General features: G+C 39.9%; 3 protein-coding genes across 3 annotated transcripts in view; all 3 read right to left on the bottom strand.

Moving 5' to 3' along the window:
* Positions 1-19795, bottom strand: part of LOC125243939 (gastrula zinc finger protein XlCGF57.1-like) — an 848513-nt gene that overhangs the window by 704649 nt on the left and 124069 nt on the right. The gene's annotated exons all lie outside the window — the stretch shown is intronic.
* LOC125244762 (general transcription factor II-I repeat domain-containing protein 2B-like) lies at positions 790-3550 on the bottom strand. The gene is made up of 2 exons (XM_048155001.1): positions 1907-3550; positions 790-1599 (listed from the first exon to the last, which is right to left on the bottom strand). Exons 1-2 carry the CDS (start codon positions 2469-2471, stop codon positions 1238-1240), a joined length of 927 nt encoding a protein of 308 aa, XP_048010958.1. The 5' UTR covers positions 2472-3550; the 3' UTR covers positions 790-1237.
* LOC125244851 (zinc finger protein 492-like) lies at positions 11192-12204 on the bottom strand (the record flags this gene model as incomplete). Its single annotated transcript, XM_048155210.1, has 1 exon — positions 11192-12204. A coding segment is annotated over exon 1 (861 nt), but the record flags the coding sequence as incomplete, so codon positions are not given.

Below are 19795 nucleotides of genomic sequence, written 5' to 3'. Positions count from 1 at the left end.
CAGCGCACACCATCTCCTGAGTACTGATCACCGCCACTTGCACCTCATCACATCACTCATCAGCAGCACCATAAAGAGCACACACACACAGCACACCATGTCCGGTCTCGTTCGCATATACTTCCTGTTATGCTTACCTCAAGGACTCCTCTTCGTATACTCACCTGTCTCCAGCGTGTCTCCTTCCCTCTGTGTGCCTCGTCTGCTGTGTGGGTGTGTTCCAGTCAGCTCCAAGTAACTCCAGCGATCTCCAAGCTCCAACGTATCTCTACCTGCAACGGAAAGGACAGTAACTATTCCCTATATAACCATCCTCACATCATCTACATCCAGTTTACTCACCTGTCTGATATCTCATGCTCTACTGTGGTCAATAAACTACCGATACCTGTTTACATCTGTGTCTGCCTCCTCTGTACCGTAACAATGTAGGGTTGTGTATCAGCAAGGACCTCACAATAAAATACATATCATGATGCGATATATAATGATACTATATATATATATATATATATATATATATATATACACAGGTCCTTCTCAAAAAATTAGCATATTGTGATAAAAGTTCATTATTTTCCATAATGTAATGATAAAAATTAAACTTTCATATATTTTAGATTCATTGCACACCAACTGAAATATTTCAGGTCTTTTATTGTTTTAATACTGATGATTTTGGCATACAGCTCATGAAAACCCAAAATTCCTATCTCCAAAAATTAGCATATCATGAAAAGGTTCTCTAAAAGAGCTATTAACCTAATCATCTAAATCAGGGGTGCCCAAACTTTTTCCTATGAAGGGCCAAAAATCAAACTTGATTGAGAGCCGTGGGCCAAAAGTACATTTTGCATCATAAATCAAATTATATTACATTAAAGTTGCTATGGGTTTATTTATTTCATAATATTTAAAATAAATATAAAACAACTTTAATCTGATTAACTAATGCAGTTTTATTTGTAAAGTGTTGCATTTTAATGAACAATTAAATGGGCAACAATCCCCAAGTGTTCAATGTACAATACAGTTCAATGCCAAATACACAATCAATAATAAAACCATGTGGTTGCAATGTCAGTGACCTAATGAGAGATATGAAGCTGGTCCTTATTTTTCAGAAGTTTTTCAAGATTGGGCTGTAGCTGACTTACAAAGACAATATAATATGTAGGTGAGAGTCAGTTATTTGGCTTCTTAGTTTACTCTTGTTCAAGTTCATCAGACTGTAAGTCTACTCGCAGAGGTAGGTACTGCCAAACAGAGACAGCATCACTTGTGCCTGCTTACACATCTTTGGGTACCTGTTAGCTGGGACACATTTGTAGAAGTCTGTCAAGGGAAGGGATGTGAACTTGTGTTTCAGTTCTGAATCACACTGAAGCTCAATTAGTTCCATCTGAAGATCATCTCTGACTGCATCCACACTGATGGTGAAGGGTTGAGCAAACAACTCAAAGTCAGCAGTGCTGTGTCTGAAGTCCTCAAAGCGGCTGTCAAACTCCTGAATAAGGTTGCTGAGAACAGCATCATACTCATGGACCTTCTCTTTCACCATGCCTACCTCTCCAAGACAGGGAAAATGAACTAAATTTCCTGCATGTGGGATGAGAAACAGAGAGAACAGTGTGAGACAAGGACAGGGATGTAAAACAGAGGGAGAAAAAACTGAAAATAAATAAATAACTGAAAAAAGAAGAAAATTATTATTTCATGACAATTTAAGAAACTAGCTAATTTTAAGCAAATTTTATCAGCTTGATGTACAACAAAAATACAAATGCTGACATTACTGAATATATGTAATGTAAACTCCACATATAATTCTAAATATAATTAATAATAATATAATTATAATTGCACAAAATATCCTGAATATTATAACTGTAAATGTTACTGTTACCTGCTGAGAGATGTCTTCTGAGCAGCAGTAGTTTTTGTTTGAAGGCTCTGACGTGATCAAAAAGCTGGGTGATAATCTGGTCCTTTCCCTGGAGCTGAACATTCAAAACATTGAGCAACTCTGTTACATCCACAAGGAAAGCCAGGTCAGAGAGCCATTTCTTATCTGTGGGCACTTGAATGTTACCATCCTTGCTTTCCTGAAAAACTCTGATCTCATCACGCAGATCAAAAAATCTCCACGGCCCACAAACTTTTCCACGGCTGAGCCATCTGACCTCCTGGTGGTACAACACATCACCATATTGCGCATCCATCTCATCCATCAGTGTCTTGAACTGTCGGTGAGAAAGCGCCTTGGAGCGTATATTGTTGACAATTTTGACGACGTCACGCATCACATCCACAAGCCTGACAGATTTAGCACATAGTTGTTCTTGATGTAAAATGCAGTGGTACTTCACAACTTTTCCTCCACATTCACTGACTTTCTGAGACACAAATGCAGCAAGGCCAGATTTCCTCCCTACCATTGCCGGCGCTCCATCAGTTGTAATGCCGGCCATCTTCTCCCACTTTAATTCGTTTTTTTCCAACACTCTCTCAACAGCAAAAAAGAGATCTTTTCCTTTAGTAGTACCAGAAAGGGTCTCAATGCCAGCCAGCTCTTGTGTCACATCAAAAGTTTAATTTACTCCACGCAAAAATACCAACAGCTGTGCGGAATCGGATATGTCGGTGCTCTCGTCACAGGCTATTGAATAGGCAGAGAACGCACTTGCCTTTGCCTTGATTTGCTCGCCGATGTCTTGAGCCATGTCTTCTATGCGTCGGGTAACAGTATTTATTGACAGGCTAATTTGTGAGAACATTCGTACCTGAGAAGGACAAACTGCTTCTGCAGCCACTGCAAGACATGCCTTGACGAACTCTCCAGTAGCGAAGGCTCTTCCACTTTTTGCAATTAGAGCGGAAATCTGAAAACTGGCCCGTGTGGCGCTTTCTTGTGCTGATGAAGGACGTAGCAGCGCGCTCTGTTCAGATCGAAGTCCAGCAAGCAGCTCGTTAGCCTTCTGTTTTCGCGCCTCGCCGCTGTACTTTGAGAAAGCTGCAGAATGTTTTGTTTCGTAATGACGACGGATATTGTACTCTTTTAAAACAGCAACAGACTGTTTGCAAACTAGACACACTGCCTTTGATTTGACTTCTGTGAATAAAAACTCATCTTGCCAAGCTTTTTTAAAATTTCTCTTGTCTGTGTGCCACTGCCTTGATTTCTCCATTATTGCGTTTAATTTGTTGACGTTAATTGACGTCATGTGTCGCAAAGCACGCAGTGCTGCACCTTGAATTGCGCATTTACAATATTTTTTTCATTATTAATTTACATTTAATTTAAACATTTAATTTCAGTTTACTCTGTTGTAGTTCAACAATAAAACAAACAAAATTGTTATGTCAAATTAGAAATGACAATCTGTGTCGAAGGTATCACCCCCTCTCTCTCTCTCTCTCTCTCGCTCTCTCTCTCTCTCTCTCTCCTCAGACGGTACGGTGGGCCAAATCAAAGGTTACCACGGGCCAACTTTGGCCCGCGGGCCCTAGTTTGGGCATCTCTGATCTAAATCAACTAATTAACTCTAAACACCTGCAAAAGATTCCTGAGGCTTTTAAAAACTCCCAGCCTGGTTCATTACTCAAAACCGCAATCATGGGTAAGACTGCCGACCTGACTGCTGTCCAGAAGGCCATCATTGACACCCTCAAGCGAGAGGGTAAGACACAGAAAGAAATTTCTGAACGAATAGGCTGTTCCCAGAGTGCTGTATCAAGGCACCTCAGTGGGAAGTCTGTGGGAAGGAAAAAGTGTGGCAAAAAACACTGCACAACGAGAAGAGGTGACCGGACCCTGAGGAAGATTGTGGAGAAGGACCGATTCCAGACCTTGGGGGACCTGCGGAAGCAGTGGACTGAGTCTGGAGTAGAAACATCCAGAGCCACCGTGCACAGGCGTGTGCAGGAAATGGGCTACAGGTGCCGCATTCCCCAGGTCAAGCCACTTTTGATCCAGAAACAGCGGCAGAAGCGCCTGACCTGGGCTACAGAGAAGTGGTCCAAAGTACTTTTTTTGGATGAAAGCAAATTTTGCATGTCATTCGGAAATCAAGGTGCCAGAGTCTGGAGGAAGACTGGGGAGAAGGAAATGCCAAAATGCCTGAAGTCCAGTGTCAAGTACCCACAGTCAGTGATGGTCTGGGGTGCCATGTCAGCTGCTGGTGTTGGTCCACTGTGTTTTATCAAGGGCAGGGTCAATGCAGCTAGCTATCAGGAGATTTTGGAGCACTTCATGCTTCCATCTGCTGAAAAGCTTTATGGAGATGAAGATTTCGTTTTTCAGCATGACCTGGCACCTGCTCACAGTGCCAAAACCACTGGTAAATGGTTTACTGACCATGGTATTACTGTGCTCAATTGGCCTGCCAACTCTCCTGACCTGATCCCCATAGAGAATCTGTGGGATATTGTGAAGAGAAAGTTGAGAGACGCAAGACCCAACACTCTGGATGAGCTTAAAGCCGCTATCGAAGCATCCTGGGCCGCCATAACACCTCAGCAGTGCCACAGGCTGATTGCCTCCATGCCACGCCGCATTGAAGCAGTCATTTCTGCAAAAGGATTCCCAACCAAGTATTGAGTGCATAACTGAACATAATTATTTGAAGGTTGACTTTTTTTGTATTATAAACACTTTTCTTTTATTGGTCGGATGAAATATGCTAATTTTTTGAGATAGGAATTTGGGGTTTTCATGAGCTGTATGCCAAAATCATCAGTATTAAAACAATAAAAGACCTGAAATATTTCAGTTGGTGTGCAATGAATCTAAAATATATGAAAGTTTAATTTTTATCATTACATTATGGAAAATAATGAACTTTTATCACAATATGCTAATTTTTTTTGAGAAGGACCTGTATGTATATATATATATATATATATATATATATATATATATATATATATATATATATATGTTATATAAAACAGTTAGATCCAGTCTAACGATTTTGATTGGATTGTGGTGGTAATAGACACTTAACTAGAGCTAAAAGAAGTTTTGTGCCTCTAATGAGTGCTTTCGATCTTCTTTTTGCTTTAAATGGTATGTGGAAAACACTAGAGGTTTGCCACAGAGTTGGCCCACCACCTACAACGCAACCAAATGCTTCTTCAAGCGCCTCCATGCTTGCAAAACATGCCAAAAACTACTTTTAAACAGGAAATGACGGAATTTTACCGTACATATTTACAGCGGGTCTATTCAGTCGGGATTAGTATTACGTGAGGTAATTTTTATGGACCTTTTTACAGAAGGTAAAAGTCACCGTAATCTTTACTGACATTGTCAGTAATGATTACCGAGATGGCACATTTGGACGGGACTAAAATCACAGAGAAGCTCTGGTAATAATTACTTTACCCCCACGTCCCCATTGTTATGATCACTGTCTGTTCCTGTCACTTCCCGGACTACATTCCCCATCATCCTCTCTGCCAGTCACGTTCACACACTCCACACTAATCACCACACCCAGCTGCAGCTCATTACCAGGACTATAAAGGACTTTCACACACACCACCTCACCGCAAAGTCTTGATTACCCTGTGTGTCAATTCCGAGCGTTATCCCGTGCTTATCCTGTTTTCCTGTCTGTTCCTGCTCCTGCTCCTGCCTTTGACCCTTGCCTTGTTATCCTGTTCTGTGATTGATATCTGTCTACCTTTGACCATTGCCTGTATTCTGACCATGATTCTGCCTGTTTCTTGTGATTCCTGTTTGCTCCTGTCTGACCCTGCCTGTACGACCACTCTAACTTCAATAAATCTTACCATGAGTCCCTCAACATTACACCCATGTAAAAATAATCCCGTCCGAATAGGGCTAAAGTCTGTTTCATTCCCTGCAGAGAAAAAACTACTCTGTAGAACAGTGCTGCTTTCATAAATTAATTTGTGAATTTGAAATTTGACCTATTCCTCCGTCTGAGCTGGCAACTTCTGCAGGGACAGAAGCAGACTCAAAAGAAAACACTCGTCCTCGGAGCAGGGAGGAGGTTGAGGCCTGGATCTCAGAGCTGCCAACGGCTCCTTCTCAAAATTAATGGACTCCTCCCGGGACCTTCTCCTCCTCCTCGATGGTGGTACTGTAAAAAAATTGTGCAATCAGAAGGTTGAAAGCTGAAACCTGATTTTAAGATGTTCACAGAAAAGGTTAACTGAACATTTTTAGTATTACAAATACTAATGGGCCAGCCTGAGCAGGCTCTGGCAGAGAGGACTCAGGCTCACTGCCTTTCAAAAAAATTCAGTTGGCTCTGCCATGACAATAATACATATTTAATATGACACATTTGCATATTGCACTGGTTAGAGAGATCCTTTCATTGTTCACCTGAAATATAATAATACACAATAGTTTTTCTGTGTGTGGCTATACTTGTCAACACACCTCCTGTCTGGGATAGCCCTGCTGCTGCTGCTTCTGCCTGATCTGGGTGGTCTGCTCATCCCCGTCCCTACTCTCCATATTCCTGCTCGTCTCGGGGTCGAGGAAGGACAGGACCGCAGAGTACTTCCACCTTTTGGCTGACTCTGCTACTGACCCACTTATTTTCTCTGTCTCCTTTCTCCTCTCTTTCAAATATGTGTCCCTCAGACTCTTCCATCTCTTTCTGCACAGATTCTCTGAATAAACACATCATCTAGTCAGTTGGAAACTAGTAGCAGCAATTTAGCTCGGTTATGCCGGCCGGCTTTTGCTAGCTAGCAGACGGGCCAGTATCATGCAAAGCATTTTACCGATTTCCTCACTTATCCTCTTCCAGGCAAGGTCGTTTTTATTCCTGTCTCGATAAAAATATGATGACACATCATAGAGCTCAGAGTGGCCACACACAGCGACTATTCATTGGTCCTCCATCTTTGTTCTGGTCTCCACCGCTGATCACGTCATAAACACGTGACTACCAAAGCAGAGTCCCTGATTAGTTAACGCGCCACGAATATTCGCCAAAGTTCAGATTTTTCAACTCGGGCGTCAGATGCAAGATTTGTCGATTCGCGCCATGCTAGACACTTGATTCGCGCCGCCGAACATCTAGACGCGCGTTTACATTAGCTTAACATGTAAATCAGACGCCCCAGACACGTTCGGTGTGAACTCAGCATTATGATTTAAGTTGTGTATTTTACATGACAAATGGCCAGCTCACCGTGAACACAGATGGTCACTGTTGCAGGATGAATGCTTTGTTTAAGCTAGTGTTAAGCAGTGACATGTGGCCCCAAAAGTATGGGCCACTACACTACAAGGGCACCAACGCCGATCTACTGTGCACATTTGGAACACTTCAATCCAGCGGACCCCTTAAAGTCATAGTCTTCGACCAGCTGTCTGTGTATGAGTCTGTAATGGAGTATAATCGATGTGGATTTTTGGGGCTGCTGCATTATGCAGCACCAATTATGTGTCTGAAGGATCAACATCTCCATTTCTTTTTTCTTTCTTTCTTTCTTTCTTTATAAAGCACTTTCACACAACTACTAGTTGATCCAATACAATACAGGTAGAATACAGTATTTCACAATTGCTAAAACACTAAACCCCATTCTCTGAACCCAATGCTCAGTGGCCTAAACCCATTTGTCGAATCAGTCAATTTGTAGGCAAAACCATAAACAAGTTCAGGTAGTTAAGACACTGTTTGCAAATCTCATCCACTCTTTTTGCAAAACTCTAAACACATTCTTACTCACTAAAACACATTTTGCACTGTGTTGCAAAATGGTAAATACATGTGGCAAAAGTTAAACACAACTGCAACACAGTTGTCATCCTTTAAACACAATGACTCAAAATTATTCACACTTATTTCTAATGATGTGATCAAATCAACTGTATAAAATATAGGTCAGTTCAGAGTGCACAGGTGACACAGGTGCTGAATGATGATACCAACAATAGATGGAAACAATCTGAACAGTAGAGGAGGAAGAGTATGTGTAAGAGGATGATGAGAAAGAGCAAGGGGTGTGGAGACAAGGCTGTAAAGGCTGGATCCGGCACGTTTTTCCCTTTGCCTGGCAAGAGACGACATTGCCTGTGATGTGGAAAATGTCCTCAACAATATTCAACAATATTATTGATCTGACAGTACTGACAGAGGTTTTGTGAAATTAGTTTGAAGATTGGATTTGTGTTTAATGTTTTGAGAAAATGAGTGATGGTTTCAAGAAATGTGTTTTAGCAATTGTGAAATACTGTAAACACCCAAGTTAGGAACCTTGGGGTAATTTTCGATTCTGAGTTAAAGTTTGACAAACAAGTTAGGGCCGTTGTTAAAAGCAGCTTCTATCAACTGAGAAGCATTGCCAAATTAAAGAGAATTTTGTCCTTCAGAGTCATGGAAACTGTGATTCATGCTTTTATTTCATCCAGATTGGACTATTGTAATTCACTTTATATGGGGCTGTCGAAGAACCTGCTTTCGCGGCTGCAACTGGTACAGAATTCTGCGGCCAGATTGTTGACTGGTACCAGGAAATGGTCCAACATTTCCCCGGTGCTGGCTTCACTGCACTGGCTTCCGGTTGAGTAACGAATTCAATACAAAGTCTTGACAATCGTTTTCAAGAGTCTGTATGGTTTGGCTCATGAGTATATTTCTTCTCTGTTACAGCAGCATTGCACCTCTAGACCATTAAGATCCTCTCAGAGTTTGCTTTTAATTGTTCCTAGATCACGGATGAAAACCAAAGGAGATCGAGCTTTCTCGGTGGCAGCGCCACGGTTGTGGAATAGTCTCCCACTGCACATTAGATCCTGTGACTCTCTGTTTTAAATCGATGTTGAAGTCGCACCTCTATTCTGTGGCTTTTAGTTTCTGGAACTCTGGCTGTGATGATTACTGTGGTACTGTGTCTGTTTTTAAGCTCTTTTTGTATTTTCGTATTACTGTGTTTTTTGAGATGTAAAGCACTTTGGCTCAACAAGTGTGGTTTTAAATGTGCTATATAAATAAATGTTGATTTGATTTGTTGATCACACCTGGCCTAAAGTGATATATTGCTTTCCAAGTCTTTCATATAAGCTCTTAATCATGCATTATGACTATGGAAGCTTTTTTCCACCACAGAATAAAAAAAGTCGCAATTACCTTTTTTCTACCTACATTTTGTTTCTTGCAAATGCGAGTTTATATCACAGTTATGCAATTTATAATTCTGACTTTATTTGCTGTTCTGACACAATTGCTGTTTATATCACACAATTCTGACTTTATATCAAGCAATTGCGAGTTTCTGTCACATTTGAGATAAAAAGTTGCAATTACCTTTTTTATTCAGCAGCGGACACTTCCATAGTTTATTGCCATGACCATAAAATCAGTTTGTAATATGAGCTTACAATCATACATTATGATAAATTGTTCTTGTTACCAGTGTCCATATCATAGCAAAAAATATTGGAACTATTTTAATGTCTCGTTTAACTATTTGAAAATAAAAGTATCAGTCAAAGACAAAGTCAATGAACAACAAAGTGTGGCAGGTCTATTAATTATTTCTGTCCTATCCAATGCTGGTTATCATCATGTCAGTCAATATAATTTTGGATTAAATCCCGTATTTAAATAAGTTAACCATTTCCAAAACTTTTTGCAGTGTGTATACTTAGTAGCATGAAAAACTTTCAAATTGCGAATGGGTTATAATCAGATTTTCCTTTTTAATCACTGCAGCTGTCAATCACTTCAGTGCAAACTCAAAGTTCTGCACTGTGAAAACTCCTGTTATAATCAATGAAGCAGGCTACACTGCACAATGAATCTCTTATTGACCTTATATTGCAGACATCCTAACCTGCAAAAAGTCATTTCAGGGAGGTATCCCGAACAGAGTGGACCAACACCAGCAGATGACATGGCACCCCAAACCATCACTGACTGTGGAAACTTTACACTTGACCTCAAGCAATGTGGATTGTGTGCCTCTCCTCTCTTCCTCCAGACTCTGGGACCCTGATTTCCAAAGGAAATGCAAAATTTACTTTCATCAGAGAACATAACTTTAGACCACTCAGCAGCAGTCCAGTCCTTTTTGTCTTTAGCCCAGGCGAGACGCTTCTGATGCTGTCTGTTGTTCAAGAGTGGCTTGACACAAGGAATGCGACAGCTGAAACCCATGTCTTGCATACGTCTGTGCGTAGTGGTTCTTGAAGCACTGACTCCAGCTGCAGTCCACTCTTTGTGAATCTCCCCCACATTTTTGAATGGGTTTTGTTTCACAATCCTCTCCAGGGTGCGGTTATCCCTATTGCTTGTACACTTTTTTCTACCACATCTTTTCCTTCCCTTCAGCCAGCCTCATGCAGACGGCTCACGCCAGCCGCATGATGAAAATTACATACGTCAAATTCACAAACGCGGACGGCCGAAGTATACCCGGGGCTTCAGTGATCACAAAAATTCAGCTGCAGTGATCACAAAAATTCAGCTGCAGGCTGCCACTGTTCAGAGAGCAAAGCTAGTCCACAGTCTAGTAAACGTTTCTTTGTAGTAGCGCCGACTGAAAACACATGAGAAACATCATGTGACTGGAGAGACTCAGACATTGCAGTACTGAATATTGAACAGTCCACGTATGTGGATTTGGATTAAACAGGTAATGGCTTTGATGCCGTGCCTGAACACCTTTTATCCCTTCACAGTGGCGTATAGCAGATGGGCGCACAGGGCTGTTAATTATTATTATTATGCCACTTTTATTATTAAATTAATATCCCAATTCATTTAACCGACGCACTGCGAGCATAATAAATGATTTGTTAGATGGCATACTCCTCATTTAAAAAAACAGCTTGTTTAACATTATAAAACTCTATCGTCCCGCCAGCGGACCACTGGGTCGTTAAAGGGTTAAACTTGTTTGCTTAAAATTTTTGTGAATAATTTGCTGATGTAGGTACAAAAAGACGTTTTGTAACTGCAAAAAATAAATAAATAAATAAATAAAACTTGTCACCCATGGCGCCAACTATAGCAGGAGAGGAGAGATTTGGCTGTGGCTAACTTACACAGAAGATTTTTTTTGTTCAGCACATAAAAATGAACTACTTCATTTCAGACTGTGGTGATGTGGTTTCTCCACTGCATGGATCTTCATGTGCATCTTCAGGTGACTTTTAAAAGAGAAACTCTTTCCACACTGATCACGTGTGCAGCTTCTCTCTGCTGTGGATCCTCTCATGTGTTTTCTGATGTGATGACTGATTGAATCTCTTGTCACAGTGTGAACACTTGTAAGGTTTTTCTCCAGTGTGGATCATCTCATGTGTTTTCAGATATAATGACTGATTGAATCTCTTGTCACAGTGTGAACACTTGTAAGGTTTTTCTCCAGTGTGGATCCTCTCATGTGTTTTCAGATGTTCTGACCGACTGAATCTGTTGTCACAGTATGAACACTTGTAAGGTTTTTCTCCAGAGTGGATCCTCTCATGTGTTTTCAGATTTGATAACTGACTAAATCTCTTGTCACAGTATGAACACTTGTAAGGTTTTTCTCCAGTGTGAATTCTCTGGTGCACTTTTAAATGGTTTACTGTAGTAAAAGTTTTCTCACACTCAAAGCACACATACTCTCTCACACCAGTATGGATTTTCTCATGTTTTTGTAAACTACACAGCAGTGAAAAACTCTTTTCACACACAGAACATGAATGTGGCTTCTCCTTTGTATGAACTCTCAGGTGTCTCTTCAGGTCTGATGACCTTAGAAATGTTTTGTCACATTGATGGCATGTGAACGGTCTCTCTCCAGTGTGAACTTTCATATGCCTCTTAAGACCTCCTTTTCGTGTGAAACTCTTCCCACATTGATCACATGTGTGTGGCTTCTCTCCAGTGTGAACTCTCTTGTGATCCTTAAGATGTCCTTTACGTGTGAAGCTCTTCCCACACTGATCACATGTGAACGGCTTCTCTCCAGTGTGGATCCTCATGTGTTCCTTAAAATCTCCTTTTCGTGTGAAACTCTTCCCACATTGATCACATGTGAACGGCTTCTCTCCTATATGAACTCTCATGTGAATCTTAAGATGTTGTTTGGTTGACAAACTCTTTCCACACTGAGTGCAGGTTGTAGATTTCTTGGCTCTTTTCTTTAAAAAAGTCTTTTTAGTCTTTGAGCAACTCAAAGGTTTTTCTCCAGGATTGTCATGATTCTCCTCCACTTCACTCAGTTCTTCAATCTCCTCCTTCACTTCCATCAGCTCTGAAATGAAAGAGAAAAAAAGTCATTTAATTTTCAGGAAATCAAAATAATTTAAAGAGAGAAATATGAAGTTAAATGTCATAAAATTGAGACTTGTTGTGATAGACAACTGCTACAAAACATTACGATCATTTTGATGCATTTGCATAAATTAGTTGCATATGTCCCTGAAACTTTAACATTAATCTTCCAATCATAAAGGACCAGCTGTCGTTCCAGCGACAGAATCCAGTGGTCTGGTGAAGGTATAATGTGTGTACGTCTTTTCAGCGCTCCTGTGAAATTTACTTAATTTTAGACTTTAGTCTCAATTTTACTTTACCTGCTCGTTTAATCTGACTCCAATTTCAAATGTTTTTACATCAAGATTTACTGAATTAAGACAATCAGCACTGAATGGACGTCTTCTGGCTACAGAATTTCCCAAAGAGCTGCTCTGCCACCTTCCCTTAAATAATTCTTAATAATTCATTATAAATAATATTAAGAAAATAAATAAAACATTGCTCTGAAATATTTTGAGTAATATATTTTATCAATGACAAAATGATATTAACAGCCATATTTTGACATCAACTTTTAGGTTGATATTTAATTTATTTTCCTAAAAACAGTTTAATTATTAAGGGCCGTTCACAGTAGACTTCTCCTTCCTCTGACTTCCATTCATACACATGTGAATGTGGGACACCAGAAACACAAGATCAAGTGAAGTTTGCAGTAAAATGGAGTAGATTGTATATTTTAAAATTTTGGAGTTATTATTATTCGTTATTCATACGTTTTTAAAAATATTTCACGTCATATCTTGACGTTTCAACTTCTGTAGAAAGCTGACATGCTCAAAGTCTAGACTGATTTGTTTCAATATAATGGACTAAAATAATGGACAAAATATCTTAATAGAACATGATCTTTACTTAATATTGCATAATGCATACATTTTGACATGGTTTTGTGGTTTGGGGTCACATTTAATGGAAACACTGAATTTTAAAGTGATGTTGTCTTACGGGTGTGGAACGACATGAGGGTACATAATAAATGACAGAATTTTGATTTTTGGGTGAACTAACCCTTTAATTACAAGTAAACAGCTCTAAATCAAACCCTAACCCTTGAGTGAATTCAGACACTGAGTGCGCCAGAAGGGAGCTCAGTAAAGTTAGTTTTATATTCACACATTCGGACTACGATTGTCAACTTACAACATTTTTCACAGTCGATCAAAATAGGCAAGTATTGTACTTGTGAATGTCCACTGAACGTCCAATGTAGTGTGATTAACAAGGCTATGAATTCGGATGTCCGAATGTGCGAATATAAAACCAACTTTACCGAAGTCCAGAAGGGCTGTTGATTTCACAGAGTTTGTGCTGCTGTTTATTAATCATTTGATTCATTCAGCATGTGCAAACCTTAATTGAACGATTTCATGATCAAGGAATTTATACCTGAATGATATTATACTGTAATGAATGGATTCTTTAATATTTTCTGTAAGATTATACTTCAGTATATTCTCTATTTATGTAGAGCTGGACATTTTAATAATGATCAAATGACTGAGTTCAGCTGGGAGAATAAAACCAACCTGTTTGTTCCTCAGTTTCACACTGAATGTTTCTTCAATCTTTATTTCTTCAGTCTCCTCTTTATTAAACTCAATCTTCATGTCTTCAGTTTCCTCTTTAATAAACTCCATCTGTAAGTACAGAATAATTAACAGAGTTAAAAGTCTTCAATGACCTGTTAGACTAAAAAAACCCACTCAAAACTAACACTACAAATTAATAAACTTCATATTTCAGGCATTTATGATCCTCATATGGTATTTAATGAATTATATTTAAATGATTACACTTTTATGAAAACATAATTAGTTTGTTAATGTTTGTTGTTCTCGTTCATGTTCACTGTTCGAACAGCACGAGTCGTGATTCACTGAATCATTTCTCAAAGTGTTTGATTCAATTGACTCGGAGTTGAAAAGTTCAGTTTCTCCATCATTACTCCCAGAGACTGAACTCGTGTTCATGATCTGATTTATGATTTATAGAGAGAAGTGAGACGCAGGTTTACTGTTTCTCATCAGTGGATATGAGTTTTACTCACACAAATATCCTTCATTACAGTTAGATAAAGAATAACAATGTTACATTAGATAGTAAATAAATTCATTTCACATTGCTTTAAAAAACGGTAACAACTATAAAACCTTTAACTGTTTCTATAGATTTAAACAGATTAAATTCTTAAAACAAACCTTTCTTCAGCAGATGCAGGAGTTCGGCGCAGTCTTATGACGTCATGTCGTCACTCCAAAATAAAAGTCATGCATTGTCTACGATCACAGAAGTGCATAGAAATCCAACTATTTTACCAGATAATTTTTTGTATATTAAAATTAAAACATTGACAAATATGGTACAAACGATGTTTTAAAAAATATTTGTGAAAAGTTTTTTTTTTTTTTGTTAAAAACCACAGTGGAGCTATATACTATTTTTTGGCAGCTGTTAAAGAAACATTTTTACAAAAAATCTTCTGATTTAACCTTGAGATTTGAAGTATTAGATAGCTTAGATATTTGCACCACTATTTACAATGACACTAATAATTCTTAATTTCTGATAGATGCAAAATCAATCGGTAGTTATTAATAGAATAACGAGACACAAACCTTTACATTCAATCGCGTTTGGCCCCATTTATTTTTGTTTATCACAGTTTATCACAGTAATACACGTTTACCTCAGATTTCATTTGATAGATTATAAGCCGGCCGTACACAGGGTTTCATGATTACCGAGGTCAGAAAATTTTGTTTGTTTGGGGGGTACGGGGGCATGTTTCCCTAGAAAATTTAGATTTCCCTGGTGTACATATGTGCATTTTTAAGATGTTTTAAGGCCAACAAACAGGATAGCAAATAGCTTTAAAACCATGTCACTAAATACAGTGGTGTGAAAAAGTGATTTTTTTTATTTTTTTCCATGTTTGTCACACTTTAATGTTTCAGATCATCAAACAAATTTAAATATGAATCAAATATATCACAAGTAAACACAACATGCAGTTTTTAAATGAAGGTTTTTATTATGAAGGGAAAATAAAATCCAAACCCACATGGCCCTGTGTGAAAAAGTGCTTGCCCCCCACTGTTAAAACATAACTTAAGTATCTAAAGATTAATGGTATTCTGCTCTGTTGCTTAAATGAACAATGAAGAATGAGATTTATTTGCTCACCCTCATGATTTTGCCCACATGACTGACTTCTGCAGAAACACGAAATATGGAAATACATTGTGAATCACTCAAGTGTCAGCAAACAGTGCGTGTAATTCGCTAATTATTAATTCTGTCAGTTTTGGTGACTAACAGCCTAGTCCAGGGGTGTCCAGTCCTGCTCCTGGAGGCCTGCACTGTCCTACAGAGTTTAGCTCACCTGAACCAGCTAATCAACTTCTTACTTGGCATACTAGAAACTTCCAGACCACTGTGGAAGTCAATGGGTCTTCAAAATATCTTCTTTTGTCTTCAGCAAAAGAAATGTTTACAGGTTTAGAACCGAGGGTGAGTAAATTTCATTTTTAGTTGAATTATCCCTTTAACTTAAAATAACTTTCACTGACATCTTAAGATAATAATAATAATAATAATAATAATAATCATCATCATTTATTAATAAATATCATAATAGAAGTAAAGACTAGTCATATCTTAAGCTAAGCCCTGTCTGTGAAATCTTCCAATTAATACCAAGGTATAAAACCAGCATCTTCCCTCTTCCTGTTGTTAGGCAAGGGAAGGCAAGGCAATTTTATATGTATAGCACATTTCATACACAATGGTAATTCAAAGTGCTTTACATAAAGAAGAATAAAAATAGAACATAAGGAATAGAAATAACAGTAAAAACAGAGAATTTTGCTATCTGGATAGAAGAGCTAGGAAGTCTTAGAGAGTTTTTTGTTGTTGTTTTTGTCCGTCAGAGTGGATCTAAACGGATCTATCCATCAGAGAGGATCTGAATGGATCTTCCTCACACAACAGGACTGCTACCTGTTAAACAAAGTTTCAATCTCCCCTTTTGCCAAGACACCTCAAACTGCACCACACAGCCCTAATCCCCCTTCTGGAGATATCTTATCTATGCAACGCAGTTCAGATTTCCCCTTTGGAAATTTCCCCTTTGGAAAGTGTCCTGACTGTAATCCAGAGATATCTTAACCATGCACCACAGTTCAAATTTCCCCATGGTTTGTCCCCTTATCCAAATTTACCAAATTTTTAACCTAATCACTTTCTTTCTAATTCTCCCAGCTCTTTCAACCAGACAGCAATATTTAAAATGTATTAAAAGTCAGAATCAGGATGATACATAAAAGATTTAAAATACATTAAAAATGAAATAAAAACAGGAAAAGGAATTAAAAGAATAAAAAGATAATACGTATAAAATAAAATGCAAACAGTTCGGACATAGCACAGTGCTCAGTCAGCAAATGCATAGGTAAAAAGATGTGTTTTGAGTCTGGATTTGAATGTGGCTACTGTTGGAGCACACCTGATCTCTTCTGGAAGCTGGTTCCAGCTGCGGCTGGCGTAACAGCTAAAAGCAGACTCTCCTTGCTTTGAGTGAACCCTTGGTATTTCTAAGTGAGTTGATCCTGATGATCTGAGTAATCTGTTAGGTTTATATTCTATGAGCATATCTGCAATGTATTGAGGTCCTAGGCCATTGAGTGATTTATAAACAAGCAACAGTACTTTAAAATCAGTTCTAAATGCAACTGGAAGCCAGTGCAAGGACCTGAGGACTGGTCTGATGTGTTCATGTTTTCTGGTTCTGCTCAGAATCCTGGCAGCAGCGTTCTGTACGAGCTGCAGCTGTCTTATGGTCTTTTTGGGAAGACCAGTGAGGAGTCCATTACAATAATCTACCCTGCTGGTGATGAAAGCATGAACAAGTTTCTCTAAGTCTTGACTGGAGACAAAGCATCTAATTCTTGCAATATTTTTGAGATGATAATATGCTGATTTAGTTATTGTCTTTACATGGCTACTGAAACTCAGGTCTGACTCCAAAATCACACCAAGATTCCTGACTTGATTTTTAGTTGTTTGACCCCTAGAGTGAAGGTACGTGTTCACTTTGAGAACTTCATCTTTGTTTCCAAACGCAATGACTTCAGTTTTGTCTTTGTTTAACTGAAGGAAGTTTAGGCACATCCAATTTTTAATTTCATCAATGCATTGACACAGGGAGTCAATGGGGCTGTAGTCGTTGGGTGATAGGGCTAGGTAAATCTGGGTGTCATCTGCATAGCTGTGATATGCAATTTGGTTCGTTCTCATTATTTGGTTCAGTGGCAGCATATATAGGTTGAACAGGAGGGGTGCAAGTATTGAACCTTGAGGGACTCCGCATGTCATGGATCTCCACTCAGACTTATGGTCACCGATACTCACATAATAACCTCTCCCTTCTAAGTATGACCTGAACCATTTAAGGACCATCCCAGAAAGCCCAACCCAGTTTTTCAGCCTGTCAAGAAGAATGTTGTGATTGACAGTGTCAAACGCAGCACTGAGGTCGAGTAGAACCAGCACTGATAATTTACCTGAATCTGTGTTTAGGCGAATATCATTTATTATCTTTATGAGTGCTGTCTCTGTGCTGTGATGCGGTCGGAAACCAGATTGAAAGTTGTCAAAGTATCCATTCAAACTTAAGAACTTGTTCAGCTGATTGAAAACGTCTAGGTTACGTATGTAACCCTCGTTCCCTGAAGGGGGGAACAGAGACGTTACGTCAGAGACTGACAAATGGGGTCTCGCCCGAGAGCCCAAACACCTTTGAGTGTTAACAAAACGAGCCAATGATACGAAGAGTATCTTGGTCTGCGGAATTTGCATGCACAAGCCCTGCCCCACACAGTGGGTATATAAGGAGCAGCGCGAGCAACTCGCATTCAAGCTTTCGCTTCGGAGCCAAGCACATCGTGCCTTCACCGGAGTGTTTTCAGCGAGTCTCTGCAGTACTGGTGTGATGGCGCATCTCAGCGGATTCCAGCATTCCTGCCTTGCCTGTTTCCCCTGAGAGCTGAAGACTCGGCTGCGGTGCCTCCCTCTGGGAGAGCAGCGTTGTCCGAGTCAGATCCTGAGCTGACGGCCATGCTTGCCCCGGGCAGCCGAGAGCATTGGGTTGGAGTGGAATCCTCCACCCCGTCCTGAGCGCTCGAGGCTGGATGATTGGTTCCTAGGGGCTGCACGCTCTGGTGAACGCCAGGGCCCCCTTCCGGTTCCTTTCTTCCCGGAGGTGCATGAGGAGGTTGCCAGTTTGTGGAGGGCACCTTTACCTGCCCGAAACCGTTCTGCTGCCTCCTCCGCCTTCACCTCCCTCGACGGCGGAGCAGCCAGAGGGTATGCTGGGGTTCCCCCTGTGGAACGCTCGGTTGCGATGCAATTGTGTCCTCCGAGTGCTTCTACATGGCGCAGTGATCCCAAGCTCCCGTCCAAGGCCTGTAAGTTCTCGTCCACGCTTGTGGCCAAGGCTTACAGGAGTTAATCACAGTGTAAAACGTCTCAGGTTACGTATGTAACCATGGTTCCCTGAGAACAGGGAACGAGACTGTGTTTCCTTGCCATGTTTTGGGTTGCCTGCCTGCAAAAGAGTCCCCCAAGACGATAGCTGCTGACTGTTTCTCCAGGCGCTCCTCTACTCCGGGTCGCACCATATTACGTCATAGGCTGTCGCCGGCCAATAGGGATTGGAGTTGTTAGATAGTTGGCTTTCAGACACCTGGGTCACGTGACGTTCCCCATTGCGTATTCCAATGCAGAGTCTCGTTCCCTGTTCTCAGGGAACCATGGTTACATGCGTAACCTGAGACGTTTTACACTGTGATTAACTCCTCATAGAGATTCATCCAAAACCACATCATATATGGTCAGTCTAATCTTAAGGGCTTAGCGATGTTACTCTGCAAAGATCTTGAGTTTTCATTGAAGGTCCGTGGTGGCTTGACAAAGCCTGAGTCCTTCCTAAAGACATCTTTATGACAATATACAATATACGTAGTGCCACCAGCTGGCAACAGGAAACGGCATGCTTCACACATTTCAATATGCCACAAAGTACCAAACATGTTAGGCTGTGTTCCACTCCAGTTTTAGACATGAACTCGCGAACTTCCATAAACACTTCCCCTCGGGGGAATCTCTGCCATCATTTTTAAGTGTGTTCCACTTCATGAAGTGGACGAGGGAATTTTATATGGACAGACCCGATTTTGACAGAGGGAGCGAGTCTACTTCATATGTACACTTCAGGCAGCTCCATAACCCACAATACAACACGTTTATGATATGACAGCATATCTCGTTTAATTTACCCCACCAGAAACAACTCTATGATATTGTAATTATTATTTTTTAAAACATTTAAAACTCATATATACATATAGAATGCTGTATTAAACAATTTTGTAAGGGCAAAGAATAAATAATAAATCAGCTCCATTCTGGAATGGAGGGCTTAGGACGTT

The sequence above is a fragment of the Megalobrama amblycephala genome, linkage group LG1 (assembly GCF_018812025.1).
Source record: "Megalobrama amblycephala isolate DHTTF-2021 linkage group LG1, ASM1881202v1, whole genome shotgun sequence".
Classification (NCBI taxonomy): Eukaryota; Metazoa; Chordata; class Actinopteri; order Cypriniformes; family Xenocyprididae; genus Megalobrama; species Megalobrama amblycephala.
Note: the sequence above shows the minus strand (reverse complement) of the source record. Positions and strands in the feature narration are given on the sequence as shown.